Source organism: Pipra filicauda, unplaced genomic scaffold (assembly GCF_003945595.2).
Source record: "Pipra filicauda isolate LSUMZ 115617 unplaced genomic scaffold, ASM394559v2 scaffold43_size3849885_pilon, whole genome shotgun sequence".
NCBI classification, from domain to species: Eukaryota; Metazoa; Chordata; class Aves; order Passeriformes; family Pipridae; genus Pipra; species Pipra filicauda.
In genome coordinates, this window is record NW_024104576.1 from 2,182,385 (window position 1) to 2,204,699 (window position 22,315).

The window sequence follows — 22,315 nt, forward strand, 5'->3', positions numbered from 1 at the left end:
TGTCTGCAACAGAAAGGCAAATGGTGAGCACGCTCTTTCACAAGTGTGGAGTCTGACTTTCCCTGCCTTGCTCCCTGTGACTAACAAGGAAAAAAGTGGAAAGACAGCACTGAAGCCCTGAGCTGTCGGCCTTTGCCTGCCATTTTGCGGGAGAGAACTAGAGTGGAGAAACAGAAGGTGGAAAAGGCTGGTTCCTCTTTGTAGCACTCAGACAGGAGGATAATATTCCTCACTTGCACAATACTGCTCAGCTGGTACCAGTGTTCATATTAACTCTCACACAGCTCTGAACAGCCTGTGACAATATAGCTTTTATAATTCAGTATGGAAAATAAGCTTTATATGCTGATACACCTATGGCTGCACCAGGTACATCAGCGCAGCAGTGAAACATGTTGGCAGAGAGGGAACGGGGCCAACAAGTCCACTGAGTGAGCAGACTTGGCACTTGGTGCTTTGAAAATCCCACTGTCAATCTCTTGGGAAGCCAGAGCTGTTGACAAAAAGCAGTGCAATTATTGGCACTGGGTTGTACAAAGGTTACACCATAGAAACTTAACATTCCCCATAAGAAATGAAGGTGTTAAAATAACAGCTGGGTAAATATAAGATAATGAAAGAAAGCAGTATGAGTTCCCTAAGTTCAAATCAGGCAGACAAGCATTTTGCAGAATTAACCTTATTAAAGAGATATTGTCACTTTAAAAATTAATCTAAACCCAAAACAATTATAGCAATCAGTGAAGATAAAAATTACCTATTAAACATAACAATTAATTCCAAAAAAGTGTCAACTCTTTTACTTCCATCTTTATGTTTTTCTGTAGTAGACTGCCAGGTCCATATATGTATTTTCACTTCTGTTTACAATAGACTGACTTTGACACACTATTACTAGTCTGTACCAGAACATCAAGTCATTCACTCTTGGTATTAATTATTCTTCATTAGGCTTAGCATGTATATTCTACTTTATAACAAATTAATAATAATACTGAGGTCAGAGAAATGAAACATAAACTTAGGGTAGGAAATCTCAACTCACTTCATAGAAGCCCTTCCAGCTCAATCACAGAAGAACAATGTTCTGTGTACATCTTCTCCAAGATGTTTTTCACCACATGGGACCTTTTTTATTAAAAAAGCCTCCAAAACTTTAAAATGAAATCTTTTAAATAAAAGCTTGACAGAATGAGGAACATGTCTTGCATGCTAATCCAGTATCTGTATTTTTGATATCCCAAGCCTGAAATACAGCAAGGAGAATAAAATGTCTTTTAAAATCTTATTCTTTCTAAAAGGAACCATGCAGGCTTCATGATATTATCTATGACACTGATTTTTGTTTCAACCTCTATTAAGGAATGTAGCAAAGAACTTCATTACTCAAATTAATTAGACTTCAGTGAATGCATTCATGAGGAAACTACAGCACACAACATGAACAACAGGATCATAATATGACACCGCAGAAAATCTGGTGAATAATTTCTTACCCCACTGCACACAGTTGCAGAAGTCCAGATGCATATGGATACTGACTCTGTTTTAATCTCTGGGCACCAGGGACCTTGACAGTTTTAAACATTCCATTAAATTCCCATTTAATCTTAAAAGGACCAAAGTATCTTAAAATAAGTGTCTGAGTCTTTATATGGCACTAGCATTTTGCCCCCTACAAATGCACACCCCTACTTTGACAAGCACTGCGTGGTCCTTCACGAGGGATCTCACCATGGGCAGAAAGGTGGGTTAATAATAATGCCAAGGAGCTTGTGCACAACTAAGCCTCCTGAAAATCCTAAACCCTGGGCACAAGGGATGTGCTGTCCAGTGGGTACAGGCTGTAGGCTAACATTATTAAATCGCACGTTGAAACAATGATAACACAAAGCTACAGTTTATTAGTCCAGCGTGGAGAATAATTGCTTCAATAAAATACACTATAGCCAGTAAGTCAGTTATTACTGTGTGGATTAAAGCATCATTGCCCAAAGACAGTTATTTTTGCTTGCTCTTTGCATGGTTTGGTTCCTCGGCCAATGGCTTCAGGTTGAGGGGACACAACAGTGCAGTGGAGATGGGAGTATATCGTCAATTGCCAGGGACAAGGAGGAGCAATGAACTTCCAGGGGAACACAATTATTTGAGAGTTCTTCACTTCTAGTACTTTAAACTTCAGTCAAATGCATCATCTAGCCAGGTAGAAACCAACAGGAAGTGTTGCTAAACAAGTGATGCATTTCCTTGAAATGCAATAAGCATGATACTAGCCCCCTTACCAGATATTTCTTTCAATTTAGCTATATCTGTTTAAAATAGGAAGTTCAGTGAGACTATAAAGTCTCCCTTTCTTATGTTAATTCAGTGAGAACGAAGAATGACTTGGACCATGTGGATAATGTTTCAAATTCTGAAGAATCTGGCCTTTCGTTACTTATTGATGACAGTGAAGCCAAATGGGCTTAATTTGAATGGCTTTTCCAGCACACATATTCCTTGGAAGACTTCAACTGTGAAGTAAGGATGCTACTACCTATGGCACACACAAAAAAACTGCACACAAAACAGCTGGCCCTCCTATGCCTCTCAATAACTTAAAGCTGAACTAAGTAAACTATTCACTGAAGTGGTTATTTCCTAGCTAGTACTTCTTTCACAAGGCACAAGAGATGTCAACAGCTGGACATTTCTTTGAATATGTACTGCACGATATCAAAGTGACTCATAGCACGGCATGACTGCCTGCTACAACAGTTACAATCACTGAGCTGCTTCAAATTTGTGATGAGGTGTGAGAGAGTTACAAATCAGCTTTCTAGCATTACACATACAGATTATACATTAAGGATAATAAATTGATACTGCAATCAATATTCAGATGTTGCATTGTGTTATTGTAACTGATTAAAGCTATTGGCCACAATGTCTCATCTGTGACGAGTACTGTCATTTCCCTTTTATATTATAACACTGTAGAGTTTGGGCTTGCAAAGAACTCTTGGAAGAGACTCACATTCAAGAGAAGATACTTAAGCTTTCAAGTGCTCCTTGCAGCCATGAGCACAGCCCAGGTTATCCTAATGTTCTTTTCTTGCATAGGACCAAACCTCTTTCTGAAACACCTGAGGCTCCTCCTATACAGCTCTGATCTGCCTCCAAGGCAGTACAGACCCTACTCTTTACCTATCCATGCCTTGGGGATGATATACTGGACACATTAAAACACAGCAACTGAAATCCCACAACCTTGACAGACTCATCCTTCTGTGACAGCAAAGACTTCTAGGGAAAAACTGAAGAATGCATTTAAAAAATAATTAGAATTATCAGTTTAATTACTGCATTCATTTTCTAATGCTAATACTGATAGGAAACACTAATTGTTATTTACTGTGGGATGAATACTTAAACTTGACACAGAAGTGGGGGAAAAAACTGGTTTATTCCACTTGGAATAGATGTCAACTGCAGACACACAAACTTTATAACATCTTAATTTTTAAAATGACATGGTATCCTATTAATACAAAGACACAGAAGATCTGTATATGAAAAATTATAGAATATATGATCATGGTACCCTCAGAGAATAGCACTCAAATACAGTTTTAAAAAAAATCAAAACAAGCTTGAATATCATGAAATATCAACAAATATATGTGGTTCTTTTAATTAGCATTTTCCTGTTCTTCTTTTTAGGGTTTATACTTACAGGTTTCTTTCATTCAACCAGAAAGGTTTAAAAATTAACTCTTTTTGAAATATAAAAAGATATTCTCATCAATTTAGGGAAATTCAGGAATAAGAACTTCAAAAATACCCACCCAAATTGTGACAATTGGCAGCATTGCAATCATAAAAACTTTTGAAGACACTACCTGCCCATTTACATTTTCCCCTTTTCTGCTAAGGAAATGTGGTGATACTGGTGCACCAAGAAAAAGACTGCAACAGGCTGTAAATTTTTAACACAGTTTTGAGCTGTAGCCACATTCACAGTTCAACTGAAGTTAAGTTTAGAAACAACAGTGAAAAGCTGAAGTTACTCCAGGATATAAGGCTAAGTACATAAGTAAATGCTGAAAATCTGGACTACGAGCTATCACTGTAGAACAGAGACTGCAAAAGTAACATTCAAAGCCTATTAAGAACACAATATTAAACAGCAAATTAGCTAGAATAACATAAAATCAGAGAACAGAGGCCTTGTAGTTCATCCACTTAATCTGTTCATGTCATCTGCTACACTGCAGCTCATTACAAAAGTATATAAATACAAGAATAGTAAATCAGTACCTGTTATATAATAAATAACATTTCTATATAAATTATGAAAATATAGCTACAGTAAAATCAGTGCAAAAATGACCAAAATGTACTGAAGGATCACTGAGTCCTGCCTGCCAGAATGTGCCTCATAAAACACCCATATTTCATCTAGTGCATCAAATGCTGACAAGAATTAAAAAATGCACAATGCACATCACTAACTGTGCCACTCTAAAATTACAGCTATTTCCAATGCCAGACCAATCAGATTAAAACAACACATTATTTGAACCACACACTTCATTCTTTCTCATTATTTTACTGAATTTTAAATAACTGCCTCTTTCCTAATTGATACTCAAAATGAAAGTTGCCCTCATAAGTCCATGTTTGCACGAGCAGCCTTTTTAGAATTAAGAAAGTTCTTTTTCTTTTTCCTTGGAGAATTATGCAAAGCAAGTATTGGATCACTTGGCTCACGGAACAAAAATATCTTCTCCCCTGTATCTAACAACTCGATGGCTTCATTAGTTGCAGTGTTCACAGAAACAGGTGGATCAGACTGTTCCATAGGAGGATGTGTAGGTGAACATCCAAGATGAATGAATGCTGCTTTTTCCAAGAGACCACATTGCTTCTTCTTTATCCAGCTACATTAATGAAAGAAAATTGAATTGAAAAATGAGAACTGGGACAAAAAAAAGCATAAATGCCCATATCATATCCTAACATAGAAGTGGTGACTCTGGAAGCTAAAGAAAATCATATTTCAACACAAAGAATTGTAATTTTCATTCCAATCCCCAGTAATTTACATATCATTTTATGAGATAAAAAATTGCAAAAGGAAAGCTAACCTAATAATAAATAAACATAGGGAAGATGAGAAGTGTATACGAAAAATGTGAGAATTTTGTGGATATGTACAGAAAAATCTTTTGAGGTATTTACTACACTTGCATATTATGTGTAAACATGTTGTAGGAAACACAAGCACCAACCAGCAGAACAGTGTTAGAAAATGCATATTTATGAACTCACTTTCTGATTTCTAATAGTTGTAAGAAGAATTTTTGGAAATTAAATAAACTGTAAACCAAAAAGCCCATATATGTTTCTTCCAGTTTTCTCCTTACCTGTCTTTCCTGTTTTTTAGAGAAGGGATCTTTTCTAAACTTCTGTTTATCAGATCTTGCCTTACTTTTTTCTCTCGTGCTTGCCACAACTCTTGGTTCTTCCTGAAGCAGAAGGAAAGAAAAAAATTCCCAGCAGCAAATCCCAAAATATACACATTTTTCTCCCCTTTCTGACTTCAGCTTCCAAACCCATGACAGTAATACCACAGATACAGCCAGTAAGAGCGCTTAAGTATTTTTGCTGCCCTGACACATCATTTAAATCAGCTAAGATCACACCTCAGGGCATTGTTCCAAGGACCCTTATCTGCTCCTTGACAACCCACATCTGCCAACTAGAGGACTCAGTCTCTCTGAGTAAAGGGAGAAAAGTGACCACTTGGGACTTCAGGAATGAACTACAAAGGGACAGGCATCCACAAGGTTGAAACTTCCACTGCTAGAAAGCAGGACCTCCTTTATATCTTTAGGAGCTACAAACACATAAAAATTGGTGTGCTATGAATATTACAAATACAAAAAGGAGGTGGAAAATATTTTAACAAACTCCAATTCAGTCAACAGAAAGAAAATTATCAGAACAAGATCTATAAATCTATCTAAAACTGTTTAATTAATGAACTTGTAAAATTTATTAACTTTTTATCAATCAATCAATTTCTTATAGTTAAAATATTACACAAAATAAGGTAGTAGTTTCAAAGTACTTTTACCCCACAAAATACTTCAAAAGGAAACTTAGGCACCTGTGATTTTCTCTGTTGCTGTCAATCTCCTCGTCCAGCAAATACAAGTACATGTAAAGCAGTAATTTTGTCTTGCAATAGTCTACCAGAAAGCATCACACTTACCTTTTCTTACAGCTGCCAGATTCATCTGCATTACTGTCACTATCAACAACACCATCTGAATATTTATTGATGGAATCGAGGACAGAAAGAACCTCACTTTGTGAGCTGGAGGGCAGCAACCAATTCAGGACCCTGTGCAACATCCCCATTGGCACCCTCGTCACTTTAGCTAAATAACCTGCCAGACGGAGCTCCTGGAGGATTAATAAGAAGACAGATAAATTTAGCATTGAAAATAAATGTTATCCAATTTTAACTACTATCATTAAATAACTATTGATTATAATAATGAATAAATTGATTATAGAAACAAAAAATATCATTGAAAATCATTTTAGTAGTGACAGTTTTGGTGTTAACTGATCACAGTGCCATGTTCACTGTTTCTACCCACATGTATCTGATCCATGTATATCATAGTTTTCCATTTCATTTGGGATATAGGCAATGTAAATATTAAATAACCAGTTGATTTTGCCATATCTGCTTAGGGCATGTACTCAATGCTCTTCAGTCTGAAAAGTCACAATGCAACCATATTTTAACATCTAAGGCTTAGTTAATTTATGGATTCTACTGTCATAAAGAAATCCTTTCAAGATAGCGAGGAAGCAATATGGCATTCCTTGGTCTGTAAAATTAAGAGGGGAAAAATAGTCTATAAAACCTAATGATAACATTTACATGGTTGATCACTTCATTGTTCAGCTTCTCTCAACACCAGATTCTGTGATAAGCTCAGAGAACAGTTTGTAACATTTGTTAAGAGGTAAAGGAAATATCTGTTTTTGTTTTGGTGGTGTTTTTTTATTTCCAAATGTCCTCTCTTTTTTGGCCCAAAGGTCAGTAGTAATGCATATTCATTCATATAATGTTCAAATAGACCGAGTTCAAATTTAGTTGTTCCCTAGACGCTCAGCCAGCCCCATTTCCTGCCCCTCTCCAAACACCAAAATCCCATTGCTATTTTCCGCTTTGTTGTCAAAAATAATGTGTCCCCCGGGCTGTTTCTGCAGATCTCTCAAGTGTATCAAACATGAAAAGTCTACAATATATTGAGAACTACATGGAAAGAAAAGAGTAGAGCAAATTAAAGCAAGTTAAATGTCTCAAAGAATGACAGAAAAAAAAAAAGCTGCTGTGGTCTATTCAAACCATATACATATCTCAGGTAGCTGAAGTTGGGTAAGACGTGCCAAACACTCAAGATGAGTCACAACAGCCGAGTCATCACCGCTCTGCAGACCCTCCTATAAGCATTGATGGAGGAGATGACTACAAATGTCACACAGAAAACCCACAAGGTCCCACATACAGGAAGACAGCCCGTTTCTTTGTCCACAGTGGATTCAAAATGTCACAGCAAATGTTTAAACCCTGCATCTTTTTTGCATGACAAGTTTTCAGAGGAGTGAATGTACCTAGGAGATCCCTATATTAAGTGAATCTTATTCTTTGAAAGGAATAAAGCATCACCAGCTAGGCAGTCTTAACCAACATTTAGATGGTCACACAAAATAAAGAAATCAATAAACTTCCTTTGCCCATAATCATTCTCCAAGCAGAGAACTCCTCTCCAAAAGGTAGGAAAACTAGCCACTTCGCAAAATTTCTTGGGCTCTTCAGGGCTGTTACAGGTTTTCCATGGAAACCAATGAGATCACACAGAATTAACAAGACAAAATCCTAAGACTGATGAGAGATAAGTAAATTGGTGCAGTTGTTAAAACGTCCAGTATTTTCAGCCTAAACATGAACCAAAGTTGGACACTGAAGACGTCTGCTCAGGCTAATCAGGGAAAGAAATTATTTAATTCTTCTCTGGAGAGGAATGTAAATAAGATCACCTACTGACACCTAATTTCTGTAGTTGTATACAGAGTGTGCTGTACTTTTGGTCTTTAAAAACTGTTCTTCTAGAAACTTACAAAAAAACAACATTAAGTGCAAATAAACATGACAGACCTCTGTGACCTATTCTGCCCTTTTTGGCTAAATGGTCTCAGGATCTTTAACTCAGTAATTTATACATGGATGATCGAAACATCATGACTTTAATACTGCTTTCCTCTTACCAGTTTCCTCTTTTCTCTGACCCTTACCTTTCTGCACCAAGTATGATTTGGACTGATGAGCAACCCTTAATACTTTTCTAACACAGCAGAATTAAAAATTAAGCAATTCTGCAAGGTGCCACAATGCTGTCAACAATCCCAAAAGTGGCACACGTGTCCACCATACAGCAAAGGGAGAGCTGGTGTCTGAACGTGCACCAGCACTGAGCAGCACTTTCAGATGCTCACAGTGACCCAGACCAGCTTGCAGAAATGGCAAGAAGTGAATGTGCATCCAAACACAGGAATGGTCACACTAGTCAGACCAAAAGCCCTCCAGCATGGGATGAGTTTGGTTCTTCACGTAAAATACCACAGACCAGGAACTCACTTTTTTGTAATATCAAATGGATTCAAGTGCTACTTGTGCCACCAACAGACTCATCTGTATTCTCTGAATTCAGACAAAATAAACCCAGGAATGAATTGTAGTTTACAAACAGCAGAATTGCTTTTAAGTATTTGGATTGAGCAATGTGTAATTAAACAACTAATGCAAGAATCAATGAACTTGAACCATGCTGTGTTTCAAGCTTCCTGTGCTGTCTCCACATGACAGTCTGCCTGCATCATCTGTTGTATCTAAAATGCAACCAGTGTACCTGGGGCTATAGCTACGAGTTTATTCAAAAGTAACATCTCAGCCAGAGGCTTATGATCCTGAACTCACTTGCATTCAAGCAAATACATTATTGACCTAGATCTGCCTTGATATGGATGTAAGCTGAAACATGAAGTGTACGAAAGTAAAACTTCCCTGTTTTTTTCAGAGAGGGCTCTGTACACAGCTCTTTCTCTTTTGCAGTAGCCTAAAGTAGAAAATCCTCTTTAAAGAAAGATAGTTTCCTAATAATTGCCAATGTAATGTGTTCTTTAAATTGCAAGAAAACAGGGGGAAAAAAGATTTAAAAATCAATTTCCAATATCAGCTCACAGGATAAGCACATCCAAAAGTAGGAATGTGTTACACCGTGAGCATTAATAAATTAATATTCTACTAAAGATGTATTTTTTTACAGTTGAATTAAGAGTAGTCAGGTTTGGAATTACAGTTGGAGTTATTATACTATTATACTTGCTGAGAACAGAAATTTTGTTTTATATATCTGCAGAATAAACATGTATAGGTTTTATGGAATTTCAATAAAGTATGACACAGGATATCTCTGGGCTACACTTAATGTTAATAAATATAAATACAACCCCCCAATGGTATATTTAATGCATATTTTCACAAATAAATTATTTCTTCAGGGCATCTTATGAACAAAACATAAAGCACAGTACCCCAAGCATACACTGAGCAGCGTATCCAGTTTTTCAAGTGCAGTGAGGTGACAGCAATGCTTTTAAATCTCTGTCTTCAACCTGTCAAGATCTATAATTATTAAGGGTCATTGTTCACCTGCTACGTGTGAAGATGACTGGGTACTGTGAAAATTCTGACATATTCTGTTTGCATGCATATGTAATCTGCAAAACAATGATTTTAAACTCTCAATTTGCAGAATACATGCCACGTTGTCGAGAAGTTCTTTCACAATATACCTGCATCAAAGAAACTTAACAAGCATGATGGGAAGACAAATTATAATCCAAGGGGAAATGGTCAATGATGCGCTGTGCCACTTAAGACACCCCCAAAACCTATGGGGCCAGATGAGATCCACCCAAGGGGACCGAGCAAACTGATGCAAGTGCTCACTGAGGCATATTCCATCATCTACCAGCAGTCCTGGATAACTGGAGGGGTCCCAGTTGACTGGAGGTCACCAAACGTGACACCCATCAGCCCAGAAGGGCTGGAGGGAGGATCTGGAGAACTACAGCCCTGTCAGCCTGACCTCAGTGCTGGGGAAGGTCATGGAAAAGATCATCTTGCGTGACATCACACAGCACTTGCAGGACAACCAGGGGATCAGGCCCAGCCAATATGGATTCATGAAAGGTGGATCCTGCTTGACCAACTTGATCTCCTTCTATGACCAGGGGACCCACTTAGTGGATGAGGGAAAGGCTGTGGATGTGTCTACCTGGACCTTACTAAAGCCTTTGACACCACTTCCCACAGCATTCTCCTGGAGAAACTGGCTGCTCATGGCTTGGACAGGTGGATTCTTCACTGGGTAAAAACGGTCAGATGTCCAGGCCCAGAGAGTGGCGGTGAATGGAGTGAAATCCAGCTGGTGGCCGGTCACCAGTGGTGTCCCCCAGGGCTCAGTACTGGGGCCAGTCCTGTTTAATGTCTTTATCAATGATGTGAACAAGGGGACTGAGTGCACCCTCTGTCAGTTTGCAGATGACACCAAGCTGGGTGGGAGTGTCGATCTGCTGGAGGGCAGGAAGGCTCTGCAGAGGGATCTGGACAGGCTTGATCAATGGGCCAAGGCCAATTATATGAGGTTCAACAAGGCCAAGAGCCATGTCCTGCCCTTGGGTGACAACAACCCCAGGCAGTGCTCCAGGCTGGAGGAAGGGTCTGGAAAGATGCCCAGCAGAAAAGGACCTTGAATGTTTTTTGTCCCCCTCATGAGAAGAAAGACACTGAAGTGCTGGAGAGAGTCCAAAGAAGGTCAATGGAGCTGGTGAAGGGAATGGAACACAAGCCTTACGAGGAGCAGTTGAGGGAGCTGGGGTTGTTTAGATGGAATAAAAGAAGGCTCTGGGGGGACCTTATTGTTCTCTACAACTACCTGAAAGGAAACCTGAAAGCCTCCATGAGTATAAAAAGAATATACAAGACTTGGCCCACCAAGACTGACAACTTAAATCATAGTAGTGCAGTGAAAAATCAGCGAAGTCCAAATGACCTTTCAAAACCTGTTAACTCCTTACCTGTTTTATTAAAAAAAAACCCAAAAACAAAACCAACCAACCAAAACCAACCAACCAAAGAACAAAACCTGAAATCTTGAGCAAGTACAAATGGGCAAATAAAGCCTCATTTAATACCATCTCTGAAAAACTGTCACTGCCCACACCATGATTCCACAACTGAATGAATACATACAAAGTTAAATCTTATAATGAAATAATCAGATTAAAACTCACCATAATGTGAATATTTACATCATAAGAACCCCACAAAAGCCTGCAGCAGAAATTTTTAGCAGTGTCAGCAGGATGCTATTTCTGTGAAGTCCCAATAAAACATCTCTATGTGCAGCAGGCCATGGCAGAAAACAGTGAGAAGGAACTGAAGGCTGGGACAGAATTCAGCAGCTCCGGACAGCCACATCTGCTTACAATATACCAAGTGTCAAGGCCAACAGGGTAGCAAACTGATTTGAAAAAAACAGTTGCAACAGAAGGCTCAGCAGGAAATCAAAGAGGAAAATAATAGTAAAAAACCACCAATACACTCTTAGGGTACACATGGCTTGGATTTAAAACTGGGAGGGGGGTAATACTGGTCATGACCTCCTCAGCAAACACCTTTAAATGTTACACTCTACTAGATCCACTAAAAGAGGTTTTGGATGGAAAAGTGTTAAGATGAGGTATGAATTTCCACTCTGCCTGATTTAATTAATTAGCAGAAAGTAAGATCTTCCTTTCCAGCACAGCACCTTAGCCATCAGAGTGACAGGTATGCAGAGTTAAGCCTCTTCCAGCAAGGCTCACAGAAGGACTCTGCTCTGAGTGGAGTCCAAGAGTCCCCACGAGAGGTAGAGAGTGAAATTATTATCATGCTCCTGGGAGTGTTAGATCATCTTGATGCAAATTCTCTACCCAAATCAGAGTAAGGATCTGAAAACGTGCTACCTTCCAGGTAAATCTCCTAACACAGATATAATACACAGTAGTCTCATTCCAATTCTTCATGAGACTACCCGACCTCAAATAGACATTGAACTCAAGAGAGATTAAAGAATTCAGAAAACTGAGCAGAAACAAAGATACAGGAAAAGCTGAGAGATCCTCAGAGTAAGGTGGTCCTTCCTTGACATGCTGCTCTCTGAAGTTCCCAATTTTTGATACAGGGGACTGTGACCACATTCGTCCCTGGGAGGCAAGATACTTGGATACAAAAAGCTGTACCACTGAGTCTCTTTTCTGATGAAAACATATCTCAACCAAGGCCTGATTGGGGTCAATCAAGTGATTCATTGTTAAGGCCTTTTGTAGGACTGACAAGCAGCCAATAGACAGTAAATTACCTGAAGATGAGATGAGATGCTCTTTTTGAAAACAAGTACAAGTAATGATACTAAAAAATTTAACTAGCAGTCCTTTTATCATTTAATTTTGAAACATAATCAATGCAAATCACTTCTAACACTCATTAAAGCCTAAACAAAACCCTGGTATAATTACATGAAAATCAGACAGTAAATCTGTCTGTCAACCAGAAAATCAGGCACTTCAGTTCTCTGCAGAATGAAATGCAACAGGACAACTCCCTGAAAGGATTTCTAAATGAACAAATGGAAGTATAAATCAGTAAAATTCAAAAGGTTGAAAGTAGGTCAGAATTAACTGAAGTGACTGACAATACAGGTTGCAAACTGGCAACAACTACTAGCAGACAGTAACTCCAAATACACCTGTAATAGTTCCCAACAAAGAAGAAAAGCTGATTTCCAGATACAGCTGTAATTTAAACTTCGAAGCTTTGTTCAATTTCACGCTTACCTGACTATAAATTGCCAAAAATGCATCCATTTCTATATTTTCCAGGAGATTTTCAAGCACCACACAATTCCATTGCTCATCTCTCAAGCTGAAGTGAAAGACAGAATTAACATTGAAATCTTCCCAAGCGCAATGACTGTATTATAGGAAACAATATCTGAAAGCCATCCATTCGGGAAGCGTATCTCTCTGTCAGCCAAGCTGTGTGAGCAGCATAACTCATAAAATATGCCAACTTCTACCCTCTTCTTCCCTGAACCACCAAGCAAACATCAGAGCAGAATCTAAAGCTATGCTCTGGCACACAATTCAAATCTGGAATTGCTCCAAAGTGATGTTATTCAACCTGCCCCTATCCTCCTCTTTAAGTTTCATCACCATACTTTATGGCAAGTTGTGGAACTTTTTGTTGCTGAAATATAATATTAAACAGTTAACTTCCTCACTACTGATTTTTTTGTTTCTAGACCAAATCATGATGCCACCATACACAATCCTGTACATGTACAAAAGTAACTTGTTTCTTCCCGTAAGTTTTCAGGTAAAAACTAATTGCAGTTTCTCTGAAGGTTTCACTGATAGGTTACTGGTTTGTGGGTACTACTGCAGAGATCTATCTGCTCTTCTAGTGACTCTTTACTTCTGCAACAGGAAAGTTCTTAATGTACACTGAGCAGAGCTTCAGCCTTTTCAGAGTTAAAACAGACTTAGTGCTATCATAGCCATTTTTACTATATCAATTGTTTCATGGAAAACACTCTTTTCTAATGTAAGGAGTCCTTTGAGGATCTTACGTGAAGCTTGAAACGTGGTAGGCTTTTAATACTGTACAGTACACATGGAAATGTCATTTCTACCTCCTGTAACCCTAATGAATGTAATACAATAGGCTGCAGTTTTGCACATTATCATCCATTCTTGTTAGGCAACCTTCCTGACAAGACAGATATTTCTATATATCTCCCAAGAAGCATTTTATTTGTCACGGATATCTTTACTTAAAAACTGGTCAGGGAAAAGTGAAATTGAGCATGTTGCTGAAGAGGAGTTTATATATCCCATCAAAAATAATTGTGTGACAAGGAATTCAGTCTACAGTGTGACAATGGAGACGGAAATTCAATTTAAATTGTCTCAGCTACCCCCTCTGACCCCAGCAGATCAGGTTTCTCAGAAGTCTCTATCTATCTCCTTGGGAGACAAAGCAACTGGATTAAAATTCTTTACCTCCTTGCTGCTAAGGAGCATCATTATTTTTCCACTATGCCTGTAAAAAATGGTGATTGCCATGCAACACAGCACAATCTATATGTTACTAAGTTATTATTAATTCATGTTTGTTATTTCAATATTCCCAAGACTCCTCAGTTATGCTCTGAGCCACAGCACAAGGCAGCAGTGTTCAAACATAGATATAGAGGCTCTCCCCAGCATAGCAGAACATTTAGCCTGCTGTTTCTTTATAATATCTTATGGTCTATAAGGACTGCAGCAACACAGTAAAACCTGAGACCAAAGAACTTACCTTTGCTGGTACAGATTTATAAATTGCCTACACTTATTCATGGCCTGTCTTAGCAAAACTGTCACGTGTCTTTCTGCATTTGTTTCCACAGCTTCACTTGAAAGTCCCAAACCATCCAGAATCCACCTCTGCCTACTGATTAGATGCTGTTGTGCTGAGTCCTTATGTAACATCTCATACTCCAGCTTCCTGTCGAGTTCTTCAATCTCCTAGAGGTTGAAAAGGCATGATGATAAAAAGTTATAATTTAACTTGAAAGAACAAATTTCATTTGAAGTGAAGAAAAAAAGATGATGGTATCAGACTTTCTGATATTACTTTATTCATTTCTCATTCCACCCAGCCAGTTGCAGTCATTACACTTTCCAATTCACTGAAGAGCTTCAGTAAACATGACTGGCACATTATGAATATCAGAACAATGATGAAAAATACGACTCATTTTTCATGGTGTTAACAGCCAATGCTCTCTGAAACCTTCTGCTGTAGAGGACATCTAGAAAGTATAGTACCATCATGGCTGAGATCCAAACTAGGGAATGGCACCATTAGAATTTATAAACTGCACAAAACCACTGAAACAGCTTGAAAAATTCAGACTGACTAGTTTTAGTTATACCGAATTAACAGCTAATATCAAAGAGATTTGAAGTTAAAAGACAGTAATTCACATTTAGTGTGCTAAGGTGAGGATTAAAATACAGTGTTCTGAAAATGAAAGGGTTAAAATAGACTGGACTGGATCCCTCCTGCTAAGGATCTCTCTCTGGTCAAAGAGTCAAACTAGACATACAAAGGAAGGATTCATATCCCTGTTTTCCAATGTCACTGTTGTCTCACCTCAAGCTTTACGTCACTTACTATCTCAGTGCCCCACTTCCTAACCTGTACCTTGGAGAAAATTGCTGAATCTATTCCTCTGCCTCATCAGCTGTATTCACACTACAGATTCATTGGAGCACCCCAACTCTAAGTGTCTGCTCCCAGGATTTGACACTGGTGCTTAAACCCACTCTCCTAACACCAACCCTGAGTTTTCTGTAAGGGGATGAAGCCAATTCACATATAGCCAGGTATGTTTGTTGCACTGATTGGCAAAAACTACCACTGATGTCATCACCATTCAGGAATCCTGCGTAATCTGATATATTTGTTTTAAAGCAACAGGTGATTAAATTTGCCAGTTAGTGTGATCAAGGAGTTGGGCAATAAAACAGCAAGAGAGAGAAGTTTCATCACCAGGAAACAGTCCCTCTAAACCAAGCCTAACAAGGACTGTAAACAATTGTCTAAAATACCATCATTCCCTCCACACCCCTGAAAAAAAAATAAAATTAGGGCTTAGTTCAGTTCTTGCCCATTGGATAAAGAATCCAGCATTAGCTACTCTAGGTCTCTCTTCTGCCCCTCCTTCAATCCTTTTTCTTCCCCTGTTCAAGGACAGAGAAGCTAAAAGCAACATCTCTGAACAGTCCCCTCACACTTACTGCATAAAAGGCAAAAATACTCCATATCTATGTACAACTTTCAGTGTTTCCTACAGATTTAATACAAATTTAAGCAAAACTGGAGGCATATAAGCATTCTGACTGCCACTCTATGGGATACTCCGTGGAGATGACCACATTAAAATTTAACCAGGAATTTTCACAGCAATAGCTGTCTAATGATGCCCTCTAGCAAAGAGGTTTTTCTTCTCAAAACCCATTTTGTTTGTTCTACTCCAGTGCTCTCCCAAGCCTCACTTGGATGGTTTCAAATAGCAGATGTAGAAAAATAAGTCCTTATGAATACGGAGCACTGAAGTATTAAAAAAGGATTAGAAAATTGGCACATATCGAGCATGTAATAAATATGGTGAAGGGAAGAAGTCCTTCCAAAGTTTCCACTATTTAAACTGCATGAGTGTGCTTGGATGGAGATAGACAGGTAGAAGGTTGTATATATAATCTCTAAAAACTTGATGATTGAAGCATACAATGTGGTTATGGGGTTTATGTATGGATAGCACTTTAACATGAACAATTTTGTAATGCAGTCACAACAACCTACTATACCAGTCACGACTCTCCATCACTTCTCAACTGTCTTCCTTGCAATAAATAAAACATTAATTAGCCATCAAAATACTACTCCTCCTGACTGCACGCAATTACAGTAAAAATAAAAAATAATAATCCACAATCTTCCCTGGTTCTAAGACTTTCCTCCTCTTTATGTCTTTTACTAAACACATGAAAGTGCACATCATCACAGAAATTAAAGGCTGGGCCACTAAAAGCTGCAAACCAGCAGTTAAATCAAAATCAAAATAAGATACTGTAATAGTTGTTTTTTTCCAAATGGGATCCTTTTTCTTTTAACAACTACATTACTTACAGGATTATGTGCTTCCAAAATCTGAATACATTCCAATTTTGACAGGGTTTTTGATGTGCTCAGTTGTTCAAAGAGCATAGCCTGCACATTTATGATAGCAGTATAAAGCTCCAGCATTTTGGATTTTTTAACAGTCTTTTGAAAGGCTAAAGAAGCAATATACTCTCCAAGTTTATTTTCCAGATCGCGCAGGTGACGCTCTTTTTCAAGCTGCAACTCATTCTTAATCTAAAAAAATATCAAAACACAAAAGATAGAAAGATTAACAGAAAACCTTACATGCACACTTATGATTTTACTATTCTGTAATTAACAAACAGGATTAAAGTAGCAAAGAAATCAATGTTATAATGTTTGAAGAAGTGCTTTTAACATTCAATTCCAAGCTATTATTGTGATCAATAAAAAAAAAATACAGTAAGGTCAAATACTGTAAAGAGATCAGGCTTTGGTTCTGGATAGTCAAAATTTTAATATTAAATACTAACCCAAAACAGTGGGTCTATATAATTTTTATTATAATAAAAGGCAAAACTAAAAATACAAATAAACCTATGTTTACCTATGCCATTGATTAAATAGGAGGATAAAATCCTTCTGTTTAGAAAAAAATATGAACTTCTAGAAAGACTCTATTTAGCTCCAAATTGGCAAGTGTCAGTTAACACTGACCAATGATATCCAACTTACTACTCTTTGAGCAAATAACCAAAAATGCCCTTATATAAAACAAAGTTAAACCGTAAATCAAAAGAGTACTGGTAATGTATTTCAAAACAGATTAAAACCGGATTGATTCAACAACAAACAGGATTAAATTAAAGTGATTTAAGTCAGTACCTATGTTGTTGCCACACATCTAATGGGACATCCACAGAAACTATTCAAGCCCAGCACTTGCAAGCACACAATCAAATGCAGTGTGATCAATGAACTCTCTCTCCACACTATACCACTGACACTGACAGCCAAGGATACTGCACTGACATTTTTCGGTGGGACAATGTGGATAGGAGCCAGCTTCCATCTGAGCTTGCCACTCTAAGCTCTCTTCATAGTCAAAGAAAAGGAAAAGGTACTTCTCAGTAGGTTTTGTATTCTAAAAATAAAACACGGGTTTCCACTGATGTGTCAGGTGGATGTTTAGGTTAGACACTGATGGCTACACTGCATATCTAACACTTAGGTATCAGACAGTAAACAATTACCAGTCTGGTTTTATTCCCTCTTCCTGTATTACTCACACGGGCCCAAAAGTTGGATTGTAAGAGAGAGAAAACACAAAAAGAGAAAACACATGCAGCCATTAGAGTTCCAACTCTACTGCTTGGATTGATACTAACTGCTGCCCTACACGCTGGATCTACAAGAAAGCAAAGCACAGAAAGAGCCCATCTGCACACTGCTGGGTATCAGAGCCCACTTTTTTCCTCACTCCACTTCTAAATTCTCTCTTGGTCCTGACAAATCTAATCTGATAGGTTTCACAGCATACCAAAAAAACCAAAACCAACCACAATCATTCTAAGAAATCAGCATTTTCAGAAGTTTCCAGTATTATATATTTTAACAGCAAAACTCAAGTGCCTACTGCCTATGATAGAATGAAGAACCAAGCCATGAAAGCAGGCATGTCAAAATCTTTTGAAGTTTTGGTCAAGTTTACTATCGCCGTGGACCCTGAGAGCTGATACTCACATTAGCACTCTATGGAAAAGCATTTATCCCATCAAGTTTGGCCTCTCTCTTTAAAGAACAGGCAGAGATGAACATTGCTGTTTAACTGAGATACCTACATGGTTAGCACCTTAGCATGGTAGGCATCCCATGGCACACCTTTGTACATGCAGTCTTAATCCTTCCCTTTTTACCAGTCTATAAAATAATAAAGACCAATAGTAAATGCCCCGCAGGTGTGAACTATAACACAGAAAGGTCAACAGTAGTAGTCTTTAGACACTGTATGACTTCCCATTGGCACAAGACCTGATTTTGCCCTTCAGAATATCCTTGCACAAATAGAAATGATAGGTACTAGAGACATTAAAAACCTTATTAGCTTCCTATTCATGTTAATCACAATTATATATTATTGACTCTATTTACAGGATCACAGAATTAGCCAGGTTGGAAAGGACCTCCGAGATCATCAAGTCCGACCCTTGATCCCCTACCACTGTAGTTACTAGATGATTAGCTTTAAAGGAGACTTTAAGGATAATTCCACCAAGTTTTTAGATACCAAAGTTGATAAATATGTAACATGATGCTCATGAATTTTCTCTGGAAATTTTATTGATAAGAGACCTGCTAAGAGTGACTGTGTATCATACAAATTCTATTATCCAGTAAACAGAGGTAAATTTAGGATGTGATTTGGAACCAAATATGCTTGTGATATTCTCCTGCTCATGTGATATTCTCCAACGTCTAGACTGCATCATCTGGAACATCCTTGAATGGAAGAGATAGAAGGTACCTTCAGGAAATATTTCCTACTAATTTGAATTAGGTGAATTACAAATCAAGAGTAAGCAATCATCCTACGGATGATTATTTAAAAGCTGGAAAATGATGGATGAAAACAACTAAAATTTTTGCTGCAAGAGACTAATAATTTATATTATGATTTGCATTACAATAGCATCTCTACAAGAAATGGGAAGAAAATAATCAAACAGGCTTACCTGATTAGACATAAGTAGGTCCATTTTCAAAAGGACTAATGTTTTAGAGTATATGTTATGTTCCCTATTCAATACATTAGAACAACTTCTTAACTAACAGAAATTATTACAACACTACTAGCATGACTGAGTCATGACAACATGCATACACTGAGGAATCAACCTTTTCTTACAGCTTTTATTTACATGTCTAAGGTACTGCCTGCCAGCATACACATAATTTTACAGTATCTCAAGAAAAGAGAAAACAAATGCTTGAGGTATGACTTGTTTTATACGCCACAAAATTATTAAGTAATATCTGAAGGCTGCCTTTGTGGTTTAGAAACTGGATGTGCTATAAACCTTCAAAAATATAGAGTAAAAAAATGAAACAGTAATGTTTTGACAGGTGTGTGCACACAACTGAATTTACAGTTTGCTTCTTTTTTCACAGGAGGTTCAGTTTCAGACACAAGGATTTTAAATGATTTATACATATATGAAATCTGGAGATAGACAAATGAAAAACGAATACATGAATGAGTAAATGAGTTATCACCTTTAGTGTAAGTTTGAACTCATTAAAATGACTAATGATGGAAATGCAGTTTGACAACTCAAGTTCACTTAGAAGGAGACACAAGAATGTATATCTTAATTGCAGCCGAATTCAAATGCAGAAGCAATGCCACTGATGACAGAAACACTTACACTTTTATCAAATAACAGACAGTGTATATGGTATGTTCAGTATATTCCATGAATCCTAAGATTTATGGTCCAAACTGCAAAAACAGACAGTATTTGCATATTAATAAGTATGAAGCCTTACATCAAGTATGTCCAAAATACAAGGGATGGAACACCTCAGCTATGAAGACAGGTTGAGAGAGCTGAGGTTGTTCAGCCTAGAAAAGAGAAGGCTCTGAGGACACCTTACTGCAACCTTTCAATACTTCAGGGGGAAAGATGGGGATAAAATTTTTAGTGGGATCTGTTGCAATAGTAATTGTTTTACATCGAAAGAGGGTAGACTTAGACTAAAGATAAGGAAGAAAAATTTTACAATAGTTAGAAACATTCTACAAGAGTTTACGTATGTATTAATATGTATAGTAAATTAATATTAATTAAATTAATATTCAATATTTTACAACAAAAGAAAGAAATATTTTACAATATTTTACAATGAAGGTGACGAAACACTGGCACATGTTGTCCAGGGAGGTAGGAGATGCCCCATCCCTGGAAACGTTCAAGGTCAGGCTGGACAGGGCTCTGAGTAAGCTGGTCTAGTGGAAGATGTCTTAAGTAACTGCAGGGGGGTTGGACTAGATAGCCTTTAAAAGTCCCTCCCAACTCAAATTATTCTATGATTCTATAGGAATGATGTTCAGCATTATCATTCAGCATCTATTCAACATTATATAATAAATTAACTGCTCTTAAACAAACAAAATGCTGCATTACTCAACTGGTAGTACTATCTACTCCTCAGCCACAGAAGTTTCTTTCTGCCTCTTGTCAGCTCTGAAATCACAGCTCTGAAAACAGAAACATATTTGTGAAATCCAAAGCTTGCAAGTAGACCTGAATTCAGTGTGACATAGAAGGCTATTTCAGTAGAAACTGGATCAAATATTGATTACAAACTAAATTAGAAACTAATAGTCACTGGCCAGATTTGAAGCTTTGTATTATACCGAACACAAGACTGTAAAATACTGTTTGACTCTTTACTATTTATTAGTAGAGTGTCAAACTACCTTGGTTAACTGACAAATCCTCTCCTGTAGGTCTGAATATTTGCTCCTGATTCCAAATTGGCAATGCTGTAAATGCACTATGATTAGTCCACTGCTTGAAAGCACTGACCTCTAAATTCCTTATTTAGCTCAGCCTAATTACTAACTAGTGTTGCCTCAGTCCCAAATATTACAAATAAAAAAAAAATCTGAATATCTACTTGATTACCTGCAACCCCAAAGACATTTCTCATACAAGTATTATCAACTGGTTGTTTTTTTTTTCAGCCCAGCAGTGAAAATAGGCTAAAGAATGTCAGCATTTTGGTCCCTGTGTTTCTTCTGAGATAGGTAACTGCTGTTTCAGAAAGGAACAGCTACTTCCTCAACCACAAGACAGTTCAAAACATCTATGAAATAGAAGAAGTAGGCAGTCTGCTTTTGAAGATTTTCACAGTGAGGTCAATGATAATCCAAGATTGGGATTCAAACTTCTTGCCATGGCCTCCCAGCTCACTGTCTCCTGTCTAGATTGTTCTTCTCTGTCATGCCTATTTTACCATATTACAAGACACATTCTGCTGCTGTTTTCATAAGCATTAGCTGGGAACCATTTCACAGCCATCCTGCAGAGAGACAGAATCCATTACACTGTGTGAAGTCTGCAGCAGTGACAGTGAAGAAACACAGCAGAGCTGTGTTGGTCCATCATCCTTCTTCCCTGCCTTGAACTGGCCGTGCAACTTCAGGTGGGCAGTTTTGAGTGAGATAATAAAAGTCTTCATATTAAAGTAAAATGTAGAAGTGTAAGATAAATGAGGAATAAGGTAACAGATTGCAACAGACAAAAGAAAGAAACTCTACTTCTGTGATCAACCTAAGGTTTACTGCAATACTTCTGTGTTCTAATGATAATGGGTGAACTAATGGTTTTCTTTAATGATAGTTTAGCTTCCTTACTGGTAAAAGCACAGAGGATTTGGCTTTTC

At 37.7% G+C, this 22,315-nt stretch overlaps 1 protein-coding gene across 5 annotated transcripts in view; it reads right to left on the reverse strand.

The window, feature by feature from the left end:
* Nucleotides 1-3,400: 3,400 nt before the first annotated feature.
* The window catches only part of EVC2 (EvC ciliary complex subunit 2), a 71,308-nt gene continuing 52,393 nt past the window's right edge, over nucleotides 3,401-22,315 (reverse strand). For all 5 annotated transcript variants that reach the window (XM_027736225.2, XM_027736227.2, XM_027736224.2 and 2 more), the window contains 6 exons: nucleotides 16,913-17,140; nucleotides 14,534-14,742; nucleotides 13,009-13,096; nucleotides 6,260-6,453; nucleotides 5,409-5,510; nucleotides 3,401-4,922 (listed from right to left, as the gene is read on the reverse strand). In XM_027736225.2, the coding sequence (XP_027592026.2) occupies nucleotides 4,649-4,922; nucleotides 5,409-5,510; nucleotides 6,260-6,453; nucleotides 13,009-13,096; nucleotides 14,534-14,742; nucleotides 16,913-17,140 (1,095 nt within the window). In that variant the 3' untranslated portion in view covers nucleotides 3,401-4,648. The remainder of the gene's footprint in view (nucleotides 4,923-5,408; nucleotides 5,511-6,259; nucleotides 6,454-13,008; nucleotides 13,097-14,533; nucleotides 14,743-16,912; nucleotides 17,141-22,315) is intronic.